Consider the following 21916-nt stretch of genomic DNA (forward strand, 5'->3'; position numbering starts at 1 on the left):
AACATAACTAGGGTTTCAATCTAGCCCTACTAATTAAATTAGTTACACATAAAGTTGATGTTAAACATCTTCAATAAATAAAAGAAAGGAAAAGAATAAACCCGAAACTTGAACTTGAAGTGCTCCAATTCTTCTCCTTACAAAGCATACCTGTTATAGAGGATTAAAGGTCTATTTATAGGCTGTAGAAGTCCTTGACAAACTAGTAAACCTATAAATTTTGTAGGGTTTCAAAACCTATTACAATTGGGAGTTGGAAACCCTAATATGGAAATACTAGCATTCTAGCCGCAGCTTTGATGTGTCTCCTGCGCACGGGTGTGATCGATCGCAACCCGTGTGCGCTCGATTGCAGGTCTGCGATCGAGCCTCTTCTGTTGTATGCTCGTGGCCTGCTTCATGCTTTGTCTTCTCTGGTACTGCGCTCGATCGTAGGGAACCTATGATCGATCGCAGTGTCAGGGGCTTCCACTTTTCCCATCTTCTCTCTTTAAACCCAAATCTTCCAGATTTACTTCATTTTCTTCCAAAAGCCTACAAAAGTATGGAAAACACAAAAAGGAATTAAAATGACCTATTTAATTAAAACCAAAGGATTAAAACATGTAAGTTAAGGGCTGAAAATCTGAATATTTTAGCACTTAACACACCCTCAAACTTACATATTGCTAGTCCCTTAGCAATACAAAACTAACAACAAAAGTGAAAAACAGAGAACAAAAAGATAGATCCATCTTTCGTGGGATGTATGATTGCATTTAGCATATGCAACAAGCCTTTTAAACCTCTAGGAATTCCCTCAAGGACGAGTGAAGTCTCGTGAGGATTTTCCATAAATGTTACCACAAACATCATGCACAGTTCATGTTATCCCAAAAATTAAAGTATCACTTCAAGATTATGATTTTCATTCATAAGCAAGCGTAAAAAGATGAACTCCATCTTCACATTGAATTGGAACCTCAAAGTGTAATTACTTACAAAGGACATACTAAATCATCACAAGTTTGAAAATTGTGTATAGTGAATTAGCACAAAATTATAAGGCTTCTAAATCTTTCCAACATGTAATGTTTCCATCTCTCAAAATTCATTGAAATTCCTATTAAAATGAACAACCATGGCATATTTGTTTTCCTCTTCTTTTTTTTTTTTTTTCTTTTTTGGTCAGGTTGTGCAATGTTTGGTTCCTTTAAGCTTTCTAATTGACCCTTATAGCGAGTGTTAAGTCAATGACTCCCAAACCAGATGGTTTTAGGACATTAGGTGTAGAGACATCCCTAAGGACCTACTAACTTGAGTCAAAAAGGCTACAAAACCAAACTAACCATGACATTGATCAAATCAACATTTTTCACCTTTTGACGTGAACACTCAATGCTTTGAGCCAAGAGGTCCAGTTACTCAGTGAAAAGCCATCAATGATCATTTATTTATTTATTTTTTATTATTATTATTTTTTTCAATATATATGCAACAGTGTCATCTAATAAGTCATCCAATTTCATCCAAGATGCAGAAACACACATATCAGATCTCATGTCATACCTCACAAATTATGTGCTAATGTGCTTGTGATTAGATCAAACATGTGATTCTTCAACTATCCTAAACAAGTAACCAAACGAACAGATTCATTCATCAGATCATGTGTTCAAAATTTTAAGCTTACTAATGAATTCAAGCCACAATTCTTTTAGATTAACTAAAAATTTTAGGGTAACATGAACATGCATAATTATTATTATTATTATTATTATTTTTTTTTTTTTGAATAAACAAACATGAAATTGGGACAAAGTGTGTGTGAACACATGTGTCCCTATACCCCCAAACTTAAATGACACTTGTCCCCAATGTGTCTATCCGCAAGTGCACGAGGTCAACATAGTAGTATAGTGTGCAAATACGGGGTCATTCCCACGAGGACTGCTGAATCTTGTCTAAATTAAATTCCCAAAGTGAAATAAAACAAAGATTAGATTTGAATTGATAATGATAAAAAGGTAGGGCTTTGATATCCACTACTAATTATATTAAGTTAATATATCAAGATGCCAATGTTTTGATCAAGTTATGTCTATCTAATGTTTGTCAATCTAAGGGCATGGTGTATACTCCTTAAGCTATAGACTTCCCTAAGCAACGAGTTAGGCATGGGTGTATACTCTAACTCTTTTCTTTCCTAAAGGATTTAGCATGGTATATACTAAGTTATTCTTTAGAAAAGCATATGTTCTATGGAAATCGACAAACACATAAGACCTAGGGCATGGGTGTATACTCCTAGTTCCCCATGTTGATTGACCAAAGAATCGCGGTGTGGATTCTTTTGTTACTTATGTTAAACCCAGGACTCAGTCATCCAAATTGATTTAACTAACTAGTCCATACCACATGCACATGTTTATCAGGCACGCACATATGACGAATTCATGAAAACTAGGTATTAACCAAGTTAGATATCATAACAAGATCATCACAAAGGCGCCAATATTGAATATTAACAAAACATAACTAGGGCTTTAATCTAGCCCTACATAAAAGAAAAGAAAAGAAAAGAATAAACCCGAGACTTGAACTTGAAGAGCTCCTATTCTTCTCCTTCCAAAGCCTCTCTTATTCTAGAGGCTTAAGGGTCTATTTATAGGCTTTAGAAGTCCTTGACAAACTAGTAAACCTAGGAATTTCGTTGGGTTTCAAAACCTATTACAATTGGGAGACTTGAACGGAAGCACACTTGTCCCTGCAAAACAAAATACTAAAATAACAGCGAAAAACAAAAAGAACTAAAAGTAAAAATAAAATAAAAACAAATAAACAAAGGAAATAAAAGGGATATGCTATGGGGTGCATCCCATGAGCGCTAAGTTTTACGTCCTCAGCTAGATGGTGGTCCCTGCTCAGTGCTGTCCAGAACCTGATGCTCCTGTTGGTGGTGCAATATTTGGGACGGATTGGAGTGCCAAATCTTCATCTCTTGGTGCTAACTTTACTTCAAGATATGGCTTGACTATGTGTCCATTGACTTTGAATGACTGGTCGGTCTGGGGGTTGTGAACCTCCAAAGCTCCATAAGGGAATACTTGTGTAACAATGCAGGGCCCAGACCATCTTGACTTAAGCTTTCCATGGAAGAGTTTCAATCTTGAATTATAGATCAAAACCTTCTGTCCTACTTGAAACTCCTTCCTGACCAGTAGCTTGTCATGGTATGCTTTGGTTCTGTCCTTGTAGAGTATGGCATTCTCATATGCATCACGCCGCAGTTCCTCCAGTTCATTTAATTTGAGCTTCCTTTTGTCACCAGCTTGCTTTATCGAAGTTAAACTTCTTGATGGCCCAGTATGCTTTGTGTTCCAATTCCACTGGTAGATGACATGCTTTCCAAAAAACCAAACGATATGGAGACATACCGATAGGTGTTTTGTAAGCAGCCCTATAAGCCCATAGTGCATCATTCAAGCGTAGTGACCAATCCTTCCTACTAGGGTTCACTGTCCTTTCAAGGATACCTTTGATCTCTCTGTTGCTGATCTCCACTTGGCAACTGGTTTGGGGATGGTATGGAGTGCCAACCTTATGAGTGATGCCATACTTCTTTATCATAGAGGCAAAGGCATAGTTGTTGGAGTGGCTCCCCCCATCACTAATGATTGCCCTAGTTGTCCCAAATCTTGCAAAGATGTTTTCCTGCAAAAACTTCACAACCACTTTGTGATCATTAGTCCTTGAGGGGATAGCCTCGACCCATTTAGACATATAATCCACACCCACAAGAATATATAAATAACCGAATGAGTTAGGAAATGGTCCCATAAAGTCAATACCCCAAACATCGAAGAGCTCTACAACTTAAATATTTTGCAGTGGCATTTGATTTCTAGATGAGATGTTACCTGTCCTTTGGCATCTATCACAAGAGCTGTAAAATAAGAAAGCATCTTTAAACATATTAGACCAATAAAAACCAGATTATAATACCTTAAGCACTATTCTCTTGGCCCCAAAGTGTCCACCACAAGCAAATTGAGGACAGTTCTGCAAAATACTCAAGGGCTCTTCTTCTGGGACACACCTTCTAATGATTTGATCAGGGCAGAATTTGAACAAATAGGGGTCATCCCAATGGTATTGTCTAGATATGGATATTAACCTCTTCCTTTCTTGGCTAGACATACCTGGAGGAAACACCTTGGCAGTGATATAATTCATTATATCTGTCTACCATGGGAGTTGGATATCAACTACAAACAACTACTCATTTGGAAAATTTTCATTCAATGGAAGCTCATCTCCTTCCTCCACGTGGAGTAATTTGGATCAGTGATCCGCCACCACATTCTCACTACCCTTCTTGTCTCTAATCTCAAGGTCAAACTTTTGTAGTAATAATACCTATCTGACCAATCTAGATTTGGCATCTTTCTTGGCAAACAAATAATCTCAACACAGCATGATCAGTGAATACAATAACCTTAGAACCAATTAGGTAGGACCTGAACTTCTCCAAAGCAAATATGACAGCTAATAATTCTTTCTCAGTAGTAGAATAATTTAGCTGGGCATCATTCAATGTTCTAGAAGCATAATAAATGTTATGAGGTACCTTCTTGATTCTTTGACCCAAGACAGCTCCTACGGCAAAGTCACTAGCATCACACATGAGCTCAAAGGGTAGACTCCAATCAGGTGCCCGCATTATTGGTGTAGATGTGAGTAGCTTTTTTAGTGTGTTGAAGGCAGTCATGCATTCTTTAGTCCATTCAAACTTGGCTTCCTTCCCTAGCAATGCACAGAGGGGTCTAGAGATCTTGGAGAAATCCTTGATGAACCTTCTATAGAATCCAGCATGTCCAAGAAAACTCCTCACCCCCTTTACTGTCAAAGGTGGGGGAAGTTTGGAGATGATATCTATCTTGGCCATGTCCACCTCGATTCCCTTGCTTGAAATAGCATGACCCAATACAATGCCTTGTTGAACCATAAAATGGCATTTTTCCCAATTGAGCACTAGGTTGCATTCTACACACCTCTTGAGAACATTCTTCAAATGGTGGAGGCATTCATCAAAACTAGACCTAAAAACACTAAAGTCATCCATAAATAGCTCAATGGTTTTTTCCAACATATCTGAAAAAATGCTCATCATGCATCTCTGGAATGTGGCTGGGGCATTGCATAAGCCAAATGGCATCCTTCTGTAGGCAAATGTGCCAAAAGGACATGTGAAGGTGGTCTTCTCCTGATCCTCTGGTGTTGTTGCAATTTGATTATAGCCACTGTACCCATCCGAGAAACAATAGTGGCTATGGCCAGCTAACCTCTCTAGCATTTGATCAATGAAGGGTAAAGGAAAATGGTCTTTTCTGGTTACCTTGTTCAGTCTTCTGTAATCGATGCATACCGTCCATCCAGTGGTTACTCTTATGGGTATCAGCTCATCATCTTCATTCTTCACCACTGTGATCCCACTCTTTTTTGGCACTACTTGGACTAGGCTGACCCATTTACTGTCTGAAATGGGATAGATGATGCCCACATCTAGCAGTTCTGCCTTAACTACCTCCTTCATGTGAGGATTGAGTCTTCTTTGTGCATCCCTGGTTGGCTTTGCTTTGTCTTCAAGGAATATCTGATGCATGCACTTAGCTGGACTTATTCCTTTGATGTCAGCAATGTTCCACCCCAAAGCGGTTTTATGTTCTCGAAGAATTCTCAACAACTTTTCTTCTTCCCCACAACTCAGATTTGCAGCAATTATGACCGGTAGTGTCTTGTTTTCTCCTAAGTATGCATATTTTAGGTGTTCTGGCAATTGCTTCAATTCTAGCTTGGGTGCCTGGACAATAGAAGGAGCAAGAGAAGTATTAGTAGGCTCAAGAATCTCAAAGGGAGGAGTATACTTACTTGAGTATTTTGGAGAGGCCTCAAGGCGGTGCACTATTTCAATGATGTCATCAGTAACATCTTCATGTTCTGGCTCAATGTCCTTTCTTGTGAGACTATGAGTGAAGGTGGCCTCCAATGGATCTTTCTGTGGGTCCTGCAAAACTGGTTCACTAACACTTTGGATCATACAAGCATCAAAACATTCTAGATCATCATGAGGTAACTTCATTGCATCAAATATTTTAAATTATATTGTCTCACCATTCACCTTCATACTTACTGTACCCTTCTTCACACCTATTGTAGTATCAGCAGTTCTCATAAAGGGTCTTCCTAAGACGATAGGCAAGGGTGATGGCATAGGGGATTCTTCCACATCTGACACAATGAAGTCAGCAAGTAAAATAAATGTACCTACCTTTACCAACACATCCTCAAGTATACCTCTTGGTCTTTTGATGCTTCTATCTGCCAATTGTAAGGTAACAGATGTTGGTTGAAGCTCCCTCAAACCTAGCTTTTCATAAACCATGTGAGGTAGCAAATTGACCCCTACTCCCAGATCTAGCAATGCATGCTCAAAAAGGTGGTCTCCTATCCTGGAAGGAATGGTAAAACTACCTAGATCTGTTAGCTTAGGTGGTAATTTTCTCAATAAAACTGCACTTACCTCTTTTGTTAGGGCCACAGTCTCATGCTCCTGAAATCTCCTTTTGTTAGTGCAACAATCCTTTAAAAATTTGGCATAAGAAGGAATCTGTTTAATTGCATCTAACAAGGGAATATTGATTTCTACTTTCCTCAAAGTCTCAAAAATATCCATAAGTTGCTTTTCTTTCTTTGGTTTGACTAACCTTTGAGGAAAGGGGGGGGAGGTGCATTTACCTTCTCCATTTTGTTTGCCTTAGAAGTTGATGGTTCATCTGGAGTTGCTTGAGGTGGCTCTTCAGTTCCAATGACTTTGCCATTCCTGAGCACTGTGACTACTTTCAGCTGCTGGTGACTCCCTGGGTTAGGTATTGTTTGAGCTGGAAATTCTCTCTGCTTCCTCTCACTCAGCTCCTTTACGATTTGCCCCTTTTGCACTTCCAATATTTGAATGGCTTGATCAGTCGTTGTATTGAATTATTTCTGATCAGCCGAGAATTGCTGTTGTAAGGTCACCAGGTTGTGTATCATATTCTCCAGTTGGTTCAATTTTGACTCTTGAGTTGGTTGGCTTGCTTGTTGGGGCCCTTTCTGTTGTCCTTGATTGTTACTCCGAGAGAAATTGGGATGGTTACGCCATCCTAGATTATAAGTTTGGAGTATGGATTGTTCTTGTGGGGGTAATTGTTTTGTCCTACATAATTCGTCTCTTCTTGCTCTGCAAATGGAGATAAAGGACACGTCTCAGTAGTGTGATCTAGATGGGAACAAATAGCACATACCTGGATTGGTGTGTCATGTTGCAAAGGTAAAATTTTCTGAGCAGTCATGGCCTTAACAATCATGTCTAACTTCTTTTCCACAGCAGCCATCTGATTTGGCGATCCCCCATTGAAGTTTACTTCATACATGCCCTTGCTCTTGGCTCCTCTCCTTCCTCTGGAGCAGAATTACTGGGAATGCTCACTTAATGTCTCAAAAAGCTCCATTGCTTCCTCACTACTCTTCTCCATAAGTGCTCCTCCACAAGCTGAATCAACCATCCCTTTGTTAGTGTCATCTAAACCTTCATAAAAGATTTGTACCTGGTCATCTTGAGATATGTTGTGATTTGGACACATAAGGAGCATCGCGTTGAAGTGATCCCATGCTTCAAAGAAAGGTCTCCATCTCTTTGTTGGAACAATTGCAGCTCCTTTCTAAGTTGCCTTGTCCTTTGAGCTGGGAAAAACTTCTTCAGAAACTTGGTGGCTAATTCTTCCCAAGAATGGATAAAATCTGCTGGCAAGGAATTGTACCACAGTTTAGCATTATCTTTCAAAGAGAAAGGGAAGAGGACTAACCTGAGTCTCTCTTGAGTTAGGCCTTGGACATGCTGCAACTTGCATAAATCAAAGAATTCTTTAAGATGCAAGTTGGGATCCTCAGTAGCTGTGCCTTTGAAGTGAGTCAATGCATTAAGGATTTGAGGAGAAATATAATAGCTGCCTTCCACCTCCGGTTGACATGCTATGCATGAAGGTTGATGGAGGTTTGCTGGAGCGAATGCCTGCTTCATCGGTCTCCTCACCCGTGGTGGATTTGCCTCTAATGGTCTTGGCCCAATTGGATTTTCTTGCAAATCTTCCATCTCAATTTCTTCCTCTTCATCTTTGTTTCTAGGTCATTGTCGAATTGTCCGCTCAATTTTAGGATCGAGTGGAATAACGGTTGAGGCTTGAGATCGACAACCTTGCATCAACTGAATTGCATCTTTAGTTAGGCAGGTTCAGTGCTACTGGTCCGGATGCTCCCTGGAACTGCGCTCGATCGCAGGGTGGTGTGCTCGATCGCAATATGCTCGATCACACTTAGTTGACGTTCGATCGCAATCACAGAATGCTAGTCCGCAACCTAAAACAGAAAACAAAAAAATTAAGAATCGACAGAAAACATTTTTGACAAAAACAAAATTGAAAATTAAAAATTAAAATATCACAACTATAGGAAAATAATTTTAAACAAAATTCGCCGCAATCCCCAACAACGGCGCCAAAAACTTGTTGTTCACAATTACCTACCTAAATAAATAGGCAAATAACTAGATGTTTTACCCGCAAGTGCACGAGGTCAACATAGTAGTATAATGTGCAAATACGGGGTCATTCCCACGAGAACTGCTGAATCTTGTCTAAAATCAATTCCCAAAGTAAAATAAAACAAGAGATTGGATTTAAATTGATAATGATAAAAAGGTAGGGCTTTGATATCCACCACTAATTATATTAAGCTAATATATCAATATGCCAATGTTTTGATCAAGTTATGTCTATCTAATGTTTGTCAACCTAAAAACACGGGTGTATACTCCTTAAGCTATAGATTTCCCTAAGCAACGAGTTAGGCATGGGTGTATACTCTAACTCTTTTCTTCCGTAAAGGATTTAGCATGGTGTATACTAAGTTGTTCTCTAGGAAAGCATATCTTATGTGGAAATCGACAAACACATGAGGCCTAGGGCATGGGTGTATACTCCCGGTTCCCATGTTGATTAACCCAAGAACCCGGTGTGGATTACTTTTGTTACTTATGTTAAACCCAAGACTCGGTCTTCCAAATTGATTTAACTAACTAGTCCATACCACATGCACATGTTGATCAAGCACACACATATGAGGAATTCATGAAACTATGTATTAATCTAGTTAGATATCATAACAAGATCATCACAAAGGCGCCAATGTTGAATATTAACAAAACATAACTAGGGCTTCAATTTAGCCCTACTAATTAAATTAGTTACACAAAAAGTTGATGTTAAACATCTTCAATAAATAAAAGAAAGAAAAAGAATAAACCCGAAACTTGCACTTGAAGAGCTCCAATTCTTCTCCTTATAAAGCATACCTATTCTATAGGCTTAAGGGTCTATTTATAGGCTTTAGAAATCCTTGACAAGCTACTAAACCTAGGAATTTCATAGGGTTTCAAAACCTATTACAATTGAGAGTTGGAAAACCCTAATATGGAAATACTAGCATTCTAGCACAGCTTTGATGTGTCTCCTGTGCACGGGTGCGATCGATCGTAACCCGTGTGCGCTCGATTGCAGGTCTACAATCGAGCCTCTTCTGTTGTGTGCTCGAGCGCTCGTAGCCTGCTTCATGCTTTGTCTTCTCTGGTACTGCGCTCGATCGCAGGGAACCTGTGATCGATCACAGTGTCAAGGGCTTCCACTTTTCCCATCTTCTCTCTTTGAGCCCAAATCTTCCAGATTTACTTCATTTTCTTCCAAAAGCCTACGAAAGTATGGAAAACACAAAAAGGAATTAAAATGACCTAATTAACTAAAACCAAAGGATTAAAACATGTAAGTTAAGGGCTGAAAATATGAATATTTTAGCACTTAACACCAGATCCATTACATCTTGGAAAAGCTTGTTAAGCAAGTTCTATAACAAGTTTTTCCCAATGTCAAAGGTCAATGAATGCAGAAAGGAAATAAGTTCCTTCACTCAGGAGGAGGACGAGAAATTTTCGGAGAGTTGGGAAATATTTAAGGAGTTGTTGATAAGATGCCCTCCACATGGATATGAGAAGTGGAGACCCGTTCAATTTTTCTACCAAGGATTGACCCAATCCAACCGTAGTATGATGTAGTCAATGAATGGGGGGCATTCTTAAGTTTGACGGGGGATGCAGCGTATAAGGCATTAGACAAATTGTTCGACAGCTCACAGCAGTGGGATTTTTTGAGTTGTTGGGATAAATCTGCCCATATCCCCAAGAAAGGTGGCATCTATAAGGTTAAGGAGGACATTGATTTGAGGATAAAGATAGATGCCCTGACCAAGAAGGTTGAAGCTCTTGCAGTGGGTCAGTCCATAAATGCTGCCAACACATTCAATGTTGATGGCTGTTCAATTTGTGCTAATCCTATGCACTTAGCACAGAATTGTCCATTTTCACCTGCTTTTGCCGAGTGCTCCATGGAACAAGTGAATGCTTTCAAGGACTTTAGGAAGCAAGCGAGCAGACCCTATTCGGAGACATATAATCCAAAGTGGCAAAACCACCCTAATTTCTCATGGAAGCAAAGCCAACCAATGAACCAAGGATTTCCCCCACATGCTCAGAATCATGGTCGTTCAGCTCAACCAGTGCAACCTTCTGCATCTTCATCACAATCATCGCTAGAAGAAACAATGAAGGCAATCATACAATCGAATAGCCAAACCATACAAGAGCTCAAAAACTCTGCCATGGCAAACACCCAAGCGATAGATGAAGTGAAGAATGCCACCATGGTTAACACCCAACCAATTGTGAAGATGGAGAGTCAGATTGGACAAATAGCCAATCACTTGGGTGAGAGAGAAAAGGGGAAGTTACCCAGTCAACTCGTGCCCAACCCGAAAGGACAATATATGGTTGGAAATTTTTCAAGTCTTGCACACGGGCAAGAACATGTGCAAGCGATTGTCACACTGAGGTCAGGGAGACAAGTGGACAATCAGGTGGTTGAGCAAGAAGAAGACCCTGTGGGGCAAGAAAGGGAAAAGAGTGGCAACAAAGAGAAGAGAGATGCCGAGCCATCTACAGCCACACCCATTATTGAGGACCCTCCTAGGTCATTTGTACCGACAGCACCTTACCCTGAAGGTTGCAAGCACCCAAGAAAGGGGGAAGTTTGAAGACATTTTGGAGGTGTTCAAGCAGGTCCAAATCAATATCCCATTTTTGGATGTCATCCAACAAGTACCTTCATATGCCAAGTTCTTGAAGGACTTGATTACAGTGAAGAGGAAGACGAATGTTCCAAAGAAGGCATTCCTGACCGAGTAGGTTAGTTCAATCCTGCAATGCAAGTTGCCCCTCAAGTATCAGGACCTTGGGTGTCCTACTATTTCTTGCATGATAGGAGTCAGCCAAATTGAGAGGGCATTATTGGATCTCGGAGCAAGTGTAAATTTGTTGCCCTACTCAGTTTATGTGCAGTTGGGGCTAGGAGAGTTGAGACCCACATCCATGACACTGCAATTAGCTGACAGGTCAGTGAAGGTTTCATGGGGAATAGTAGAGGATGTCATGATTAAGGTGGATAAGTTTTATTTCCCGATAGATTTTATTGTGCTTGACACAGAGCTGGTTCCGAATGTGGGGAGTCAAATACCGGTGATCTTAGGGCAACCATTTCTAGCTACAGCTAATGCCCTGATCAATTGTAGAATGGGGGTGATGAAGATTTCATTTGGGAATATGATAGTGGAGCTAAATATTTTCCATATTAGAAAGCAACCATTGGAATATGAGGAAGTGCAACAGGTATGCTTGATAGAGGAGATCTTTGAGGAGGTTGTTGAAGAATCAAGCATAGAGGACCCCCTGGAGGCATGCTTTGCTCAGTTCTGAGAGGATTTGGACTTGAACAAATTGTTTGAGCAAGCAGATGCGATTTTGGAGACTACTCCTCTGGTGAGCAGTGAGAAGGAGAAGACAGCAGTACCAGATCCCCCAAGAAGGAACTTAAACCTCTACCGGACACTCTCAAGTATAAGTTCCTAGGTCCAGCAGATTCTTTGCCTGTGATTATAGCTTCAGATTTTGTTGATGCTCAAGAGGAGAAACTGTTAGAGGTTTTAAAAGAGCACAAAGAAGCTATCGGCTAGACTATTGAGGCTATTGTTGTGCAAATTTTAATATACTCGCAATTGAATGAATCGTTTGCAATATTTTGCAAGTACGAGGTCGAACCCACAGAGAATTATATTTTTGAAAGAGCAATTTAAATCTAAACCAATTAAATCCTAACCTAATTCCAAAAGGGTTTTAAATTTTGGTTTTAAAAATTAAAAGACAAACATAAACTAATTAAAATAAACTAATAGATAAAATACTAAGGTTTGGGAATTCACACTCACCGAATCATAACAACATACTTTCATGTTTATCAATATTAATCTGAAGTTCTCACAATTAAAATCTTAGATATGTTTTACTATGCTTCAAACAATTAATCAAAACCATCCCATGTATCCATTCATTGCACAAATCACAAGAGGAATCCAATATCAATTAAATCATCAAATATATCCGTAAATCACAAAAGATATCAAATCTTAATTAAAACACCAAATGTATCGGTAGAACAAATCACAAGGGATATCCAATTATTTAGGCAAATAAAATCAAGTGTCTTAAATCATCAAGTGTATCTTTGAATCATAACAAGATATCCAAGAATCATGCCACATATTGAAAAGAAGTAAAACAATTGAAATAATAAACCCAATAAAATCAAATAAATAAAGACTTACATGAAAGTATTGATGTTCTTCATCGGTGAGGCTTCATCCCCAGCCTTAGTTGCAAATTTAGCTCTACATAAAAATAAAATCTAAATCAGAAGAAAACCTAAACTAAAAAGAGAAAAACTGTAGAATTTTGCTCTCTGAAATTCTATATATTTTCTTGAATGCAATGTGGTCTATTTATAGGCTTAGGAAAGTCCTAAAAGCCCTATTAAACCTAGATAATTTGGAGGTCTGTCTCCCAGTCAAAATAGAAGTTTGAAATCGGAATAGGATTCGCTCTAATTTGTCTCCTTTAATTGCATGGCGATTTTGGCATAGTAACCTTCTTAATTAGGAAAATCCTATTTCACAATGAATTGTAGTATTTTGAGTTAGCTTTCCAATTCCATTTGAATCACTTCAATCAGATATTTGAGTAGAAAGTTATGGTCAAAATATTGAGACATGTGCAGAATCTGAATTTGAATCAAATCCCAAATTTTATCCAATCTGATCTTTAATTCAATTTGTTCTTTAATCCGATTTAACCTTTTGCTTTGATTTGGTTAGACTTAACCACATCATCTAAGTCTTCTCAAAGTATGCTTTCTTCCAAACTTTGCATTTTTCCCTTTAAAGCTGTAGTTTTTCTTTATTGACCTACAAAACATTAAAAACACAAAACTAACACAAAATATTAAATAACGACACAGCTAAAGGATTAACTAATGTAAATAAAGGGGTCCAAATATGCAATATTTGGCACTTATCAGATATCAAGGGGATCAGTCCCTCGGTGGTGATGCATAAGATACATTTGGAGGAGAATGCCAAGCCATCGAGGGAGCCACAAAGGAGGCTCAACCCAGCTATGCAAGAGGTTGTGAGGACTGAAGTGATAAAGTTGTTGGATGCAAGGATCATTTATCCAATCTCTAATAGCAAGTGGGTGAGCCAGATTCATGTTGTGCCCAAGCGGGCTGGATTGATGGTTGTAAAGAACAAGGATGACGAGTCGGTCCCAACTTGTATTCAATCAGGATGGAGAGTATACATATACTACTGGAAGTTGAATGCTGCCACTAGAAAGGATCATTTCCCGCTTCCATTTATTGATCAAATGGTGGAGCGCTTGGCTGGGCATGAATAGTATTGTTTCTTGGATGGTTATTCTGGATATAACCAGGTCCCTGTGGACCCTGAAGATCAAGAGAAGACGATGTTTACCTATCCTTTGGACTTTCGCCTACCGTCGCATGCCCTTTGGGTTATGCAACGCACCTGCTACTTTTCAACGGTGCATGATCAGTATTTTTTCTGACATGGTAGAGCATTTCTTGGAGATTTTCATGGATGACTTATCTGTCTTCGGTTCATCCTTTGATGAGTATTTTCACCGCCTGAATTTGGTATTAGCACGGTGCAAGGAGAAGAACCTGGTGCTCAATTGGGAGAAGTGTCATTTTATGGTCAAGCAAGGTATTGTATTGGGGCACGTCATATCTCAAAGGGGGAATGAGGTTGACAAAGCGAAGGTGGATCTGATTTCCAACCTTCCACCCCCACGTATAGTGAAGGAGGTTCGCTCTTTTCTGGGCCATGCAGGATTCTACAGGTGGTTTATCCAAGACTTTAGCAAGATTGCCAAGCCTTTGTGCAAGTTGTTGGTGAAGGATGCCCCATTTGTATTCGATGAGGATTGTAAGAGAGCATTTGGGGACCTTAAGAGCATTCTGACGTCCACACCCATTATTCAGCCACCCAACTAGGTAGTACCTTTTGAGATCAAGTGTGACACTTCGGATTATGACGTTGGAGCTATTTTGGGACAGTGTGTTGATAGACTCCCCCATGTCATTTACTATACAAGCAGGAGTCTGAACAATGCACAACTCAATTACTCCACCACAGAGAAGGAGTTGTTGGTAGTCATTTTCGCGCTAGATAAGTTAAGATCCTATTTGCTAGGATCTAAAGTCATCATCTTTTCGGATCACGCAGCATTGAAGTATCTTTTTTCCAAAAAGATGCTAAATCTCGTCTGATCCGATGGATTTTGCTACTTCAGGAGTTTCACATAGAAATTCAGGACAAGAAGGGTTTCGAAATGTGGTGGCGGATCATTTGTCTAGATTGACTGTGGATTACACCGAGGATGCCAGCCCCATTTCGGAGACTTTCCCTGATAAGCAACTGATGCACATTGCTCATAATCCCGCACCATGGTTTGCTGACATAGTGAACTATCTCGTCACCGGCCAACTACCTCAGCAGTGGGGGCAACAAGATAGGTCCAGATTTTTGTCCACGGTAAAGCACTTTTTCTGGGACGATCCTTACCTGTTCAAGTATTGTTCCTATCAGATCATTAGGAAGTGTATACTTGAGCATGACCAATCCAATGTCATCTCCTTTTATCATGATCATGCTTGTCGAGGCCATTTCAGTGCTAAGAAGACCGCTGCCAAGATTTTACAATGTGGATTCTATTGGCCTACCCTTTTCAGAGATGCCCATGCTTATTGTACATCTTGTGAGCGTTGTCAGAAGCTAGGGAGTATCTCTAGGAGGAATATGATGCCCCTCAGTCCCATTTTGATTGTTGAGATTTTTGATGTATGGGGCATCGATTTCATGGGACCTTTCCCAAACTCCTTTGGCTATCTATACATCTTGGTTGTTGTGGACTATGTGTCCAAATGGGTGAAGGCGGTTGCATGCAAGACCAATGACCACAGAGTTGTGGTCCAGTTTTTGAGAGACACTATCTTTGCTCGTTTTGGTATGCCTCAAGCAATTATAAGTGATGGAGGTAAGCATTTTTGCAATAAGATTTTTGAGCAGTTGATGAAGAAGTATTTCATCACACATAAGGTTGCCACCCCGTATCACCCACAGACGAGTGGACAAGTTGAAGTTTCCAATCGAGAGATCAAGCATATTTTGGAAAAGACGGTAAACCCCAATAGAAAAGATTGGTCTCTGCAATTGAGTGATGCACTGTGGGCATATAGGATAGCTTTCAAGACCCCGATTAGGATGTCACCCTATCGGCTTGTGTATGGGAAGGCATGTCATCTTCCCATGGAGTTGGAGCATAGAGCATATTGGGCCATCAAGCAGCTAAACTTCAATCTTTTGAAGGTTGGCTCACAAAGGAAGCTCCAACTCAATGACTTGGAGGAGCTGAGGAATGATGCTTATGATTTTGCGCAGTTGTACAAGGCACAGATGAAGAAGGCTCATGACTAGAGCATTTTGAGACGATCTTTTGAGCCTAGTGAGAAAGATCTTCTTTACAATTCATGGCTGTATCTTTTCCCAGGCAAGTTGAAATCATGGTGGACAGGCCCATTTATCATTCGGTCAGTTTTTCCTCATGTGGCCATCAAGATTGAGGATCCAAAGAATAGTAACACCTTCAAGGTGACTGGACAGAGATTAAAACCATTCTTGGAGTTGAGGAGTAAGGAGATCAAGACGACATTGTTGGAGGATCCGAGTTATTCTGAGTGATTGTCGTCTTTTGTGGAGAGTCTGGCTGAAGACTTAAAACTTAGCGCTTGTGGGAGGCAACCCTCATTCTTTCCCTTACCATTTTATCTTGTTTGTTTGTTTCTGTTGTGTTTTTCAGGGCAAGTGTTTGCCATTCAAGTTTGGGGGAGCGTTCCCCTACTTTACACCCGACTTGCACCGCTCATCTGGTATTGTATCTCTGGACCCATTACAGACAATGTGTCATTTTAGTTTGGGGGTGAGGTAGACGTTTCTCTGTCTTTTTCCTTGATTATTCTTGTTGTTTTGTAAAAAAAAAAAAAAAAAAAAAAAAAGCAAGGGTAACACCTATTCTGTGGTTTGCATGTCATTGGTTTGTTTAGCATGTTGAACACAGCATGTCATTAGGAATCTGAGTCTTTTAACTCATTGTTGGATTAGAGAGATTTCACATGTTTGAGTTTATCACCACAAGCACACTAGCATAGAATCTATGAGGTATAAGATTTGACTTGATTAGGGTGTATCTTGAGATTTGTAGGATGAAGTGTGATGAAACCTTGGCTTGAAAATAAAAAAAAAAAAAAAATTAAAATATCAGTTTAAGCTTCTCATTGAGTAACCGGATCTCATGCCTCACTAAGCATTGAGTGTTCGCGTAAAAAGATGAGAAATCTAACTTGGTTGGTTGTATGGCTAGTTTGTTTTCGTAGCCTAGTTGACTTGAGTAACTAAGCCCTTAGGAATGTTTCTACATCTAGTGCCCTAAAACCATTTGGTTTGGGAGTCTCTGGCCTAACACCCATTACATAGGTCAATTAGAAAGCTTAAGGAAGCCAAGCATTGCACAACCTACACAAAAAAAATAAAAAATAAATAAAAAATTTGCATGTTTTAAAGCCTTGGTTGTTTCATCTGAGCGAATTCCTATCACTTTCAAGGTACACCCAAGTTTGAGAATAAATTGAAGCCTGATGATTATATGTTAGTCTCACATTGCACTTATTGGAACAAGTGTTGTCTCAAATTTCCATCTTTGAGTCGAATGATTTATGGTTGTCTTGATGATGTGATTGTGGTGTTCACTATGATAAACCTGCTCAGGATGTAAAAAACCATGTGTTTGTGTGGAAGTCCTTGTTTGTCAAATAACATAGTGCATAAATGTTTGTGGGTATCATTACTGTTAAACCCTCACGAGACTTCACTCGTCCTCTAGGGATGCCTAGGGGTTTAAAAGGCTTGTTGCATATGCTAAATGCAATCGTTTCTCCCACGACAGCGGACTTATGTTTCTTGTTTTCATTTTGTTTCGCTAAGGGACTAGCAAAATGTAAATTTGGAGGTATTTGATGAGTGCCAAATATTGTATATTTAGGCCCCTTAACTTATGTTTGTTAAGCTCTTAGCTGTGTTAATTTATGATGTTTTTTGTTTGTTTTGGTGTTTTGGTGTGTTGCAGGTCATTAAGAGAAAACTGGGGTTTGAGGGTAGAAATAAGCATAGGAATTGAAGATCCCTGGAAGTACAATTGAGCGCATAGAGTGACGATCGAGCGCACCTACGCTAGAGCCCATGCACGGCATGCTCGAGCACACGACCACGTCAACCCTAGCATGCATCGCTTAAGTGCTACGCCGCAGGAACCCTAAAGAGCCGAGTGCGTTCGAGCGCACCGTAGGTGAGATCGAGCGCACTCATGTTGACCTGGCAACACCGAACCCTATTTTTTTTTATTATTTATACAACTTTTTCTCTTGTAACCATACATTGGGAGGTGCCATTTTAAGCAAAAATACGACGTATTGTCGTTCTAAAGCTTTCGCTTCGTTTTCCATTGTAAGTTTTATTTTTCTCATGATTTCAATTCAATTGTTTATTGTTTTTGTTATCATGAAAGGCTAAAACCTTCAACTAAGGTTGAAGATGAAGCCTCGTCATTGATAAACATACATGTTCTTGTCGTTTTATATATACAATGAGATTGTTTTATGAAAGTGTTGTTCAAAAGTCAATTCAACTATTTGATTACGTTCACTTGATGGGATGTTGGTATTTTACTCATGCTTAATTTAATATTCGTTGTATTTTGTCCGGGGGTACATCGAATGATTGGATTGAGACTAATATCCATTGTGATCTACGGATACAATGGATGATTTGATCTCAATTAAATATTCGTTGTGATTCTTTTAACGGATGGATTCATCGAATGATTTAATTTGCGTGTTTACAATTTTTGAATAATGTATTTGGGTTGATTATTGTATGCATAAAATGCAAGAAATGTTGTTTGATTTGGCAAGGCGAATTCGGAAACCTTAGTAATTTTCCATTACTTGTTTTCAAATTGTTTAGTTTAGTTTATGTTTTTGCACGACACAAATATGAAAATTGGAACTAGGTTAAGATAAAATTGGGTTAAACTAGAAAATTGATTTTTGCAAACACATCTTCCTGTGGATTCGACCTCGCACTTTCACACACTTTACTGCACATGACTCGTGCGCTTGCGAGTATAACTAAATTTGTACATCACATATAAAACCAAGCAATCAATTATGTGAAGTTAACTTAAATCATCAAGTGTATCCTTGAATCACAACAAGATATCCAAGAATTATTCCACACATTGAAAAGAAGTAAAACAATTGAGATCAAACTCAATAAAATCGGAATAATAAAAACTTACATAAAAGTAACATTATTCTTCATCGGTGAGGCTTCATCCCCAACCTTAGTTGGGAATTTAGCTCCACATAAATAAAATTAAAATCTAAACCTAAACTAAACTAAACTAAAGAGAAGAGCTGTAGAATTTTGCTCTCTGGGATTGTCTATCTTTTCTAGAATGCAAAGAAGTCTATTTATAGGCTTAGGGAAGTCCTAGAAGTCCTAGTTGACCTAGATAATTCGGAGGTCTGTCTCCCAGTCCAAATAAAAGTCTGAAATCGGAATAGGATTCGTCTAAATTTGTGTCCTTTTATTGATGGATGATTTTGGCATAGTAAACGTCCGAATTAGAAAAATCCTATTTGACATTGAATTGTAGTATTTTTAGCTAGATGTCCAATGCCACTGGTCTCACTTCAATCCAATATTTGAGGAGAAAGTTATGGTCAAAATACTGAGACATGTTCAGAATCTGAATTTGAATCCAATCCGATTTTGACTCCAATTAGAGAAATTTCTATTTAATCTTTTTCCCTAATTGGGTTAAACTTAACCACATCGTCTAGGTTTTCTCAAAGTGTGCTTTCTTCCAAACTTTGCATTTTTCCCTTTAAAGATGCAGTTTCTCTTCAACAACCTACAAAATACTAAAAACACAAAACTAAAACAAAACATTAGATAACGACACAGCTAAAAGATTAACTAGTGTAAATTAAGGGGTTCAAATATGCAACATTTGGCACTTATCAAACACCCCCAAACTTACATTTTGCAGTCCCTTAGCAAAACAAAACAAAAAATAAAATGAAAGTAAGAAACATAAATCCTATTTCGTGGGAGAGACAATTGCATTTAGCCTATGCAACAAGCCTTTTAAACCCCTATGCATCCCTAGTGGACGAGTGAAGTCTCGTGAGAGTTTAACAAAAATGATAGCCACGAACGTTGTAGCACTATGTTGTCAACAAGAAAGAAGTTTCACACAAACCATGGTTCTTATTCATGAGCAAGCTTAAAAAGATAAACAGAATCTAGAATCAAATCACTCATAAATGGAAAATTAAGACATCATATGTTTTGAAAAGTGGAAAGTGAAATTAGCATGCAATCATGAAACTTTCAATTTAAACTCAAAACAAGTTCCTCAAAATTTGTAAAAATCCCTAATAGATGAAACAACCAAGGCAAGATATGCACTTTTTTTTTTCTTTAATCACAGGCTATGCAATGTCAAACTCCCTTAAGCTTTCTAATTGACCCATGTAGTGAGTGTTAGGCCAATGACTCACAAACCAAATGATTTTAGGGCACTAGATGTAGAACATCCCTAAGGCTACGAAGCCAGATTAGCCATACCATCAATCAACTTAAACTTTACACCTTTTGACGCGAACACTCAATGCTTAAAGAGACAAGAGGTCTGGTTACTCAATGAGAAACTCAAAATGATGTTTTAGTTTTCTCTTTTTCTTTCTTTTTTTTTAAAAAAAAAAATTTTATTTTATCTTGCAAGCCAAGGTTATTCATCAATAGGTCATCCAACAAATTTTAAAAGGAACAAGGTTAAGCTCAAACATCATACCTCACAGAAAACATGCTAATGTGCTCATAAAAATTTATTTCAAAACAAGTGAAATCTCTTTTACCTAAAAATAAGCCAAAGGACTCAGACTCCTAATGACATAATGATGTGTTCAACCCTTTAAACAAGCCAATGAAATGCAACCACAGTTACAGTTTAACTCAAACTTGACAACAACAAACTTGACAACAACATAGCAAATTATTATTTTTTTATTTTTTATTTTTTCAAAATATTTTTAGCACAAAAAGACAAATAAAAATAAACAAATATAAACAAACAGACAGAGTGTCTTTCCATACCCCCAAACTTGATTTACACATTGTCCCCAATGTGTAGAATAGAAATACATTACCAGAAGTAAGGAAATTTGAGTGTGAACAAGGCCAGGGCGTTCCCCAAACTTAAACAACAAAACACATGTGAACAAAACTAACAGCAATATTTTTCATAGAAACAAACATCAAAAGATTAATTGTTGTTAGAAACAAAAACAAATAAAAACAACATGTAATGAAAAAGGAAAGAAAGAGTTTGTGGAGTGAAGTGCAGAAAATAAAGTGGAGAAGAAAACTTTACGGCACTTCCCCCGATCATGCAAATGTCCAGCCAATCCCTTCCACCCTTTCTTCTTCAAAATTTCATAGCCCTCTGGAAGGATGTTTTGTCATCTTATGTAGAATTGCTTGCTTCGAAGGATCTTCTTAGGAAAGTGGTTCCTAGATTTGTGTGCTTGTGTGCACAAGTCCTTGAGTATCTTGACATAAGATGGCTCTTTGAGACATTCAAGCAATGAAGCTTTGGATTCTTGATATGTCTCAAGAGGGATAGTGATGCAGGCAGGAGCTTTAGCACTCACTTCCATGTCACTAGGCAGATCAAGATTTGTTGGTGGCTCACTGTTCTCATGGTGCTCAACTTGCTCAGGGTGCTCAACTTTCTAATCATTGTTATCCACGATTTCCTCACTCTCAAGTGTGGTGGTGACTTGGGCATGCTCATGATAAGAATTTTCGAAATCATCCTCATCAATCATGTAGTGCCTTTCAGTCATCAATTGACTTTGAAACTCTTCTTCCTCTATTTTGTTGAATTCAGCAACTAGATGACCGATCTGTCCTTCCAACCTTGACATAGCTTGAGTGTCGATCTGAGTGAAACCCTTAAGCTCTTGTATGTCTCTGCTATTGACCATATTGGCATTCTTAAGCTCTTGTATGGCTTGGGAGTTGGCATTCTTCATCTCTTGTATGCTCTTGTCAGTTGCTTGCATGAATGCTTTCATCATGTCTTCCAGTGATGTCTATGGTGAAAGTTATGGCACTTGAATGGTGGATTGATAAGTAGGGGTTG

The 21916-nt window shown here is 38.7% G+C and overlaps 1 protein-coding gene across 1 annotated transcript; it reads left to right on the plus strand.

Moving 5' to 3' along the window:
- Positions 1-11434: 11434 nt before the first annotated feature.
- Positions 11435-15702, plus strand: LOC132167433 (uncharacterized; the record flags this gene model as incomplete). Its single annotated transcript, XM_059578406.1, has 2 exons — positions 11435-11891; positions 15053-15702. Coding segments are annotated over exons 1-2 (1107 nt in total), but the record flags the coding sequence as incomplete, so codon positions are not given.
- Between the last annotated feature and the right edge of the window lie 6214 nt (positions 15703-21916).

Source organism: Corylus avellana, chromosome ca1, assembly GCF_901000735.1.
Source record: "Corylus avellana chromosome ca1, CavTom2PMs-1.0".
NCBI lineage: Eukaryota > Viridiplantae > Streptophyta > Magnoliopsida > Fagales > Betulaceae > Corylus > Corylus avellana.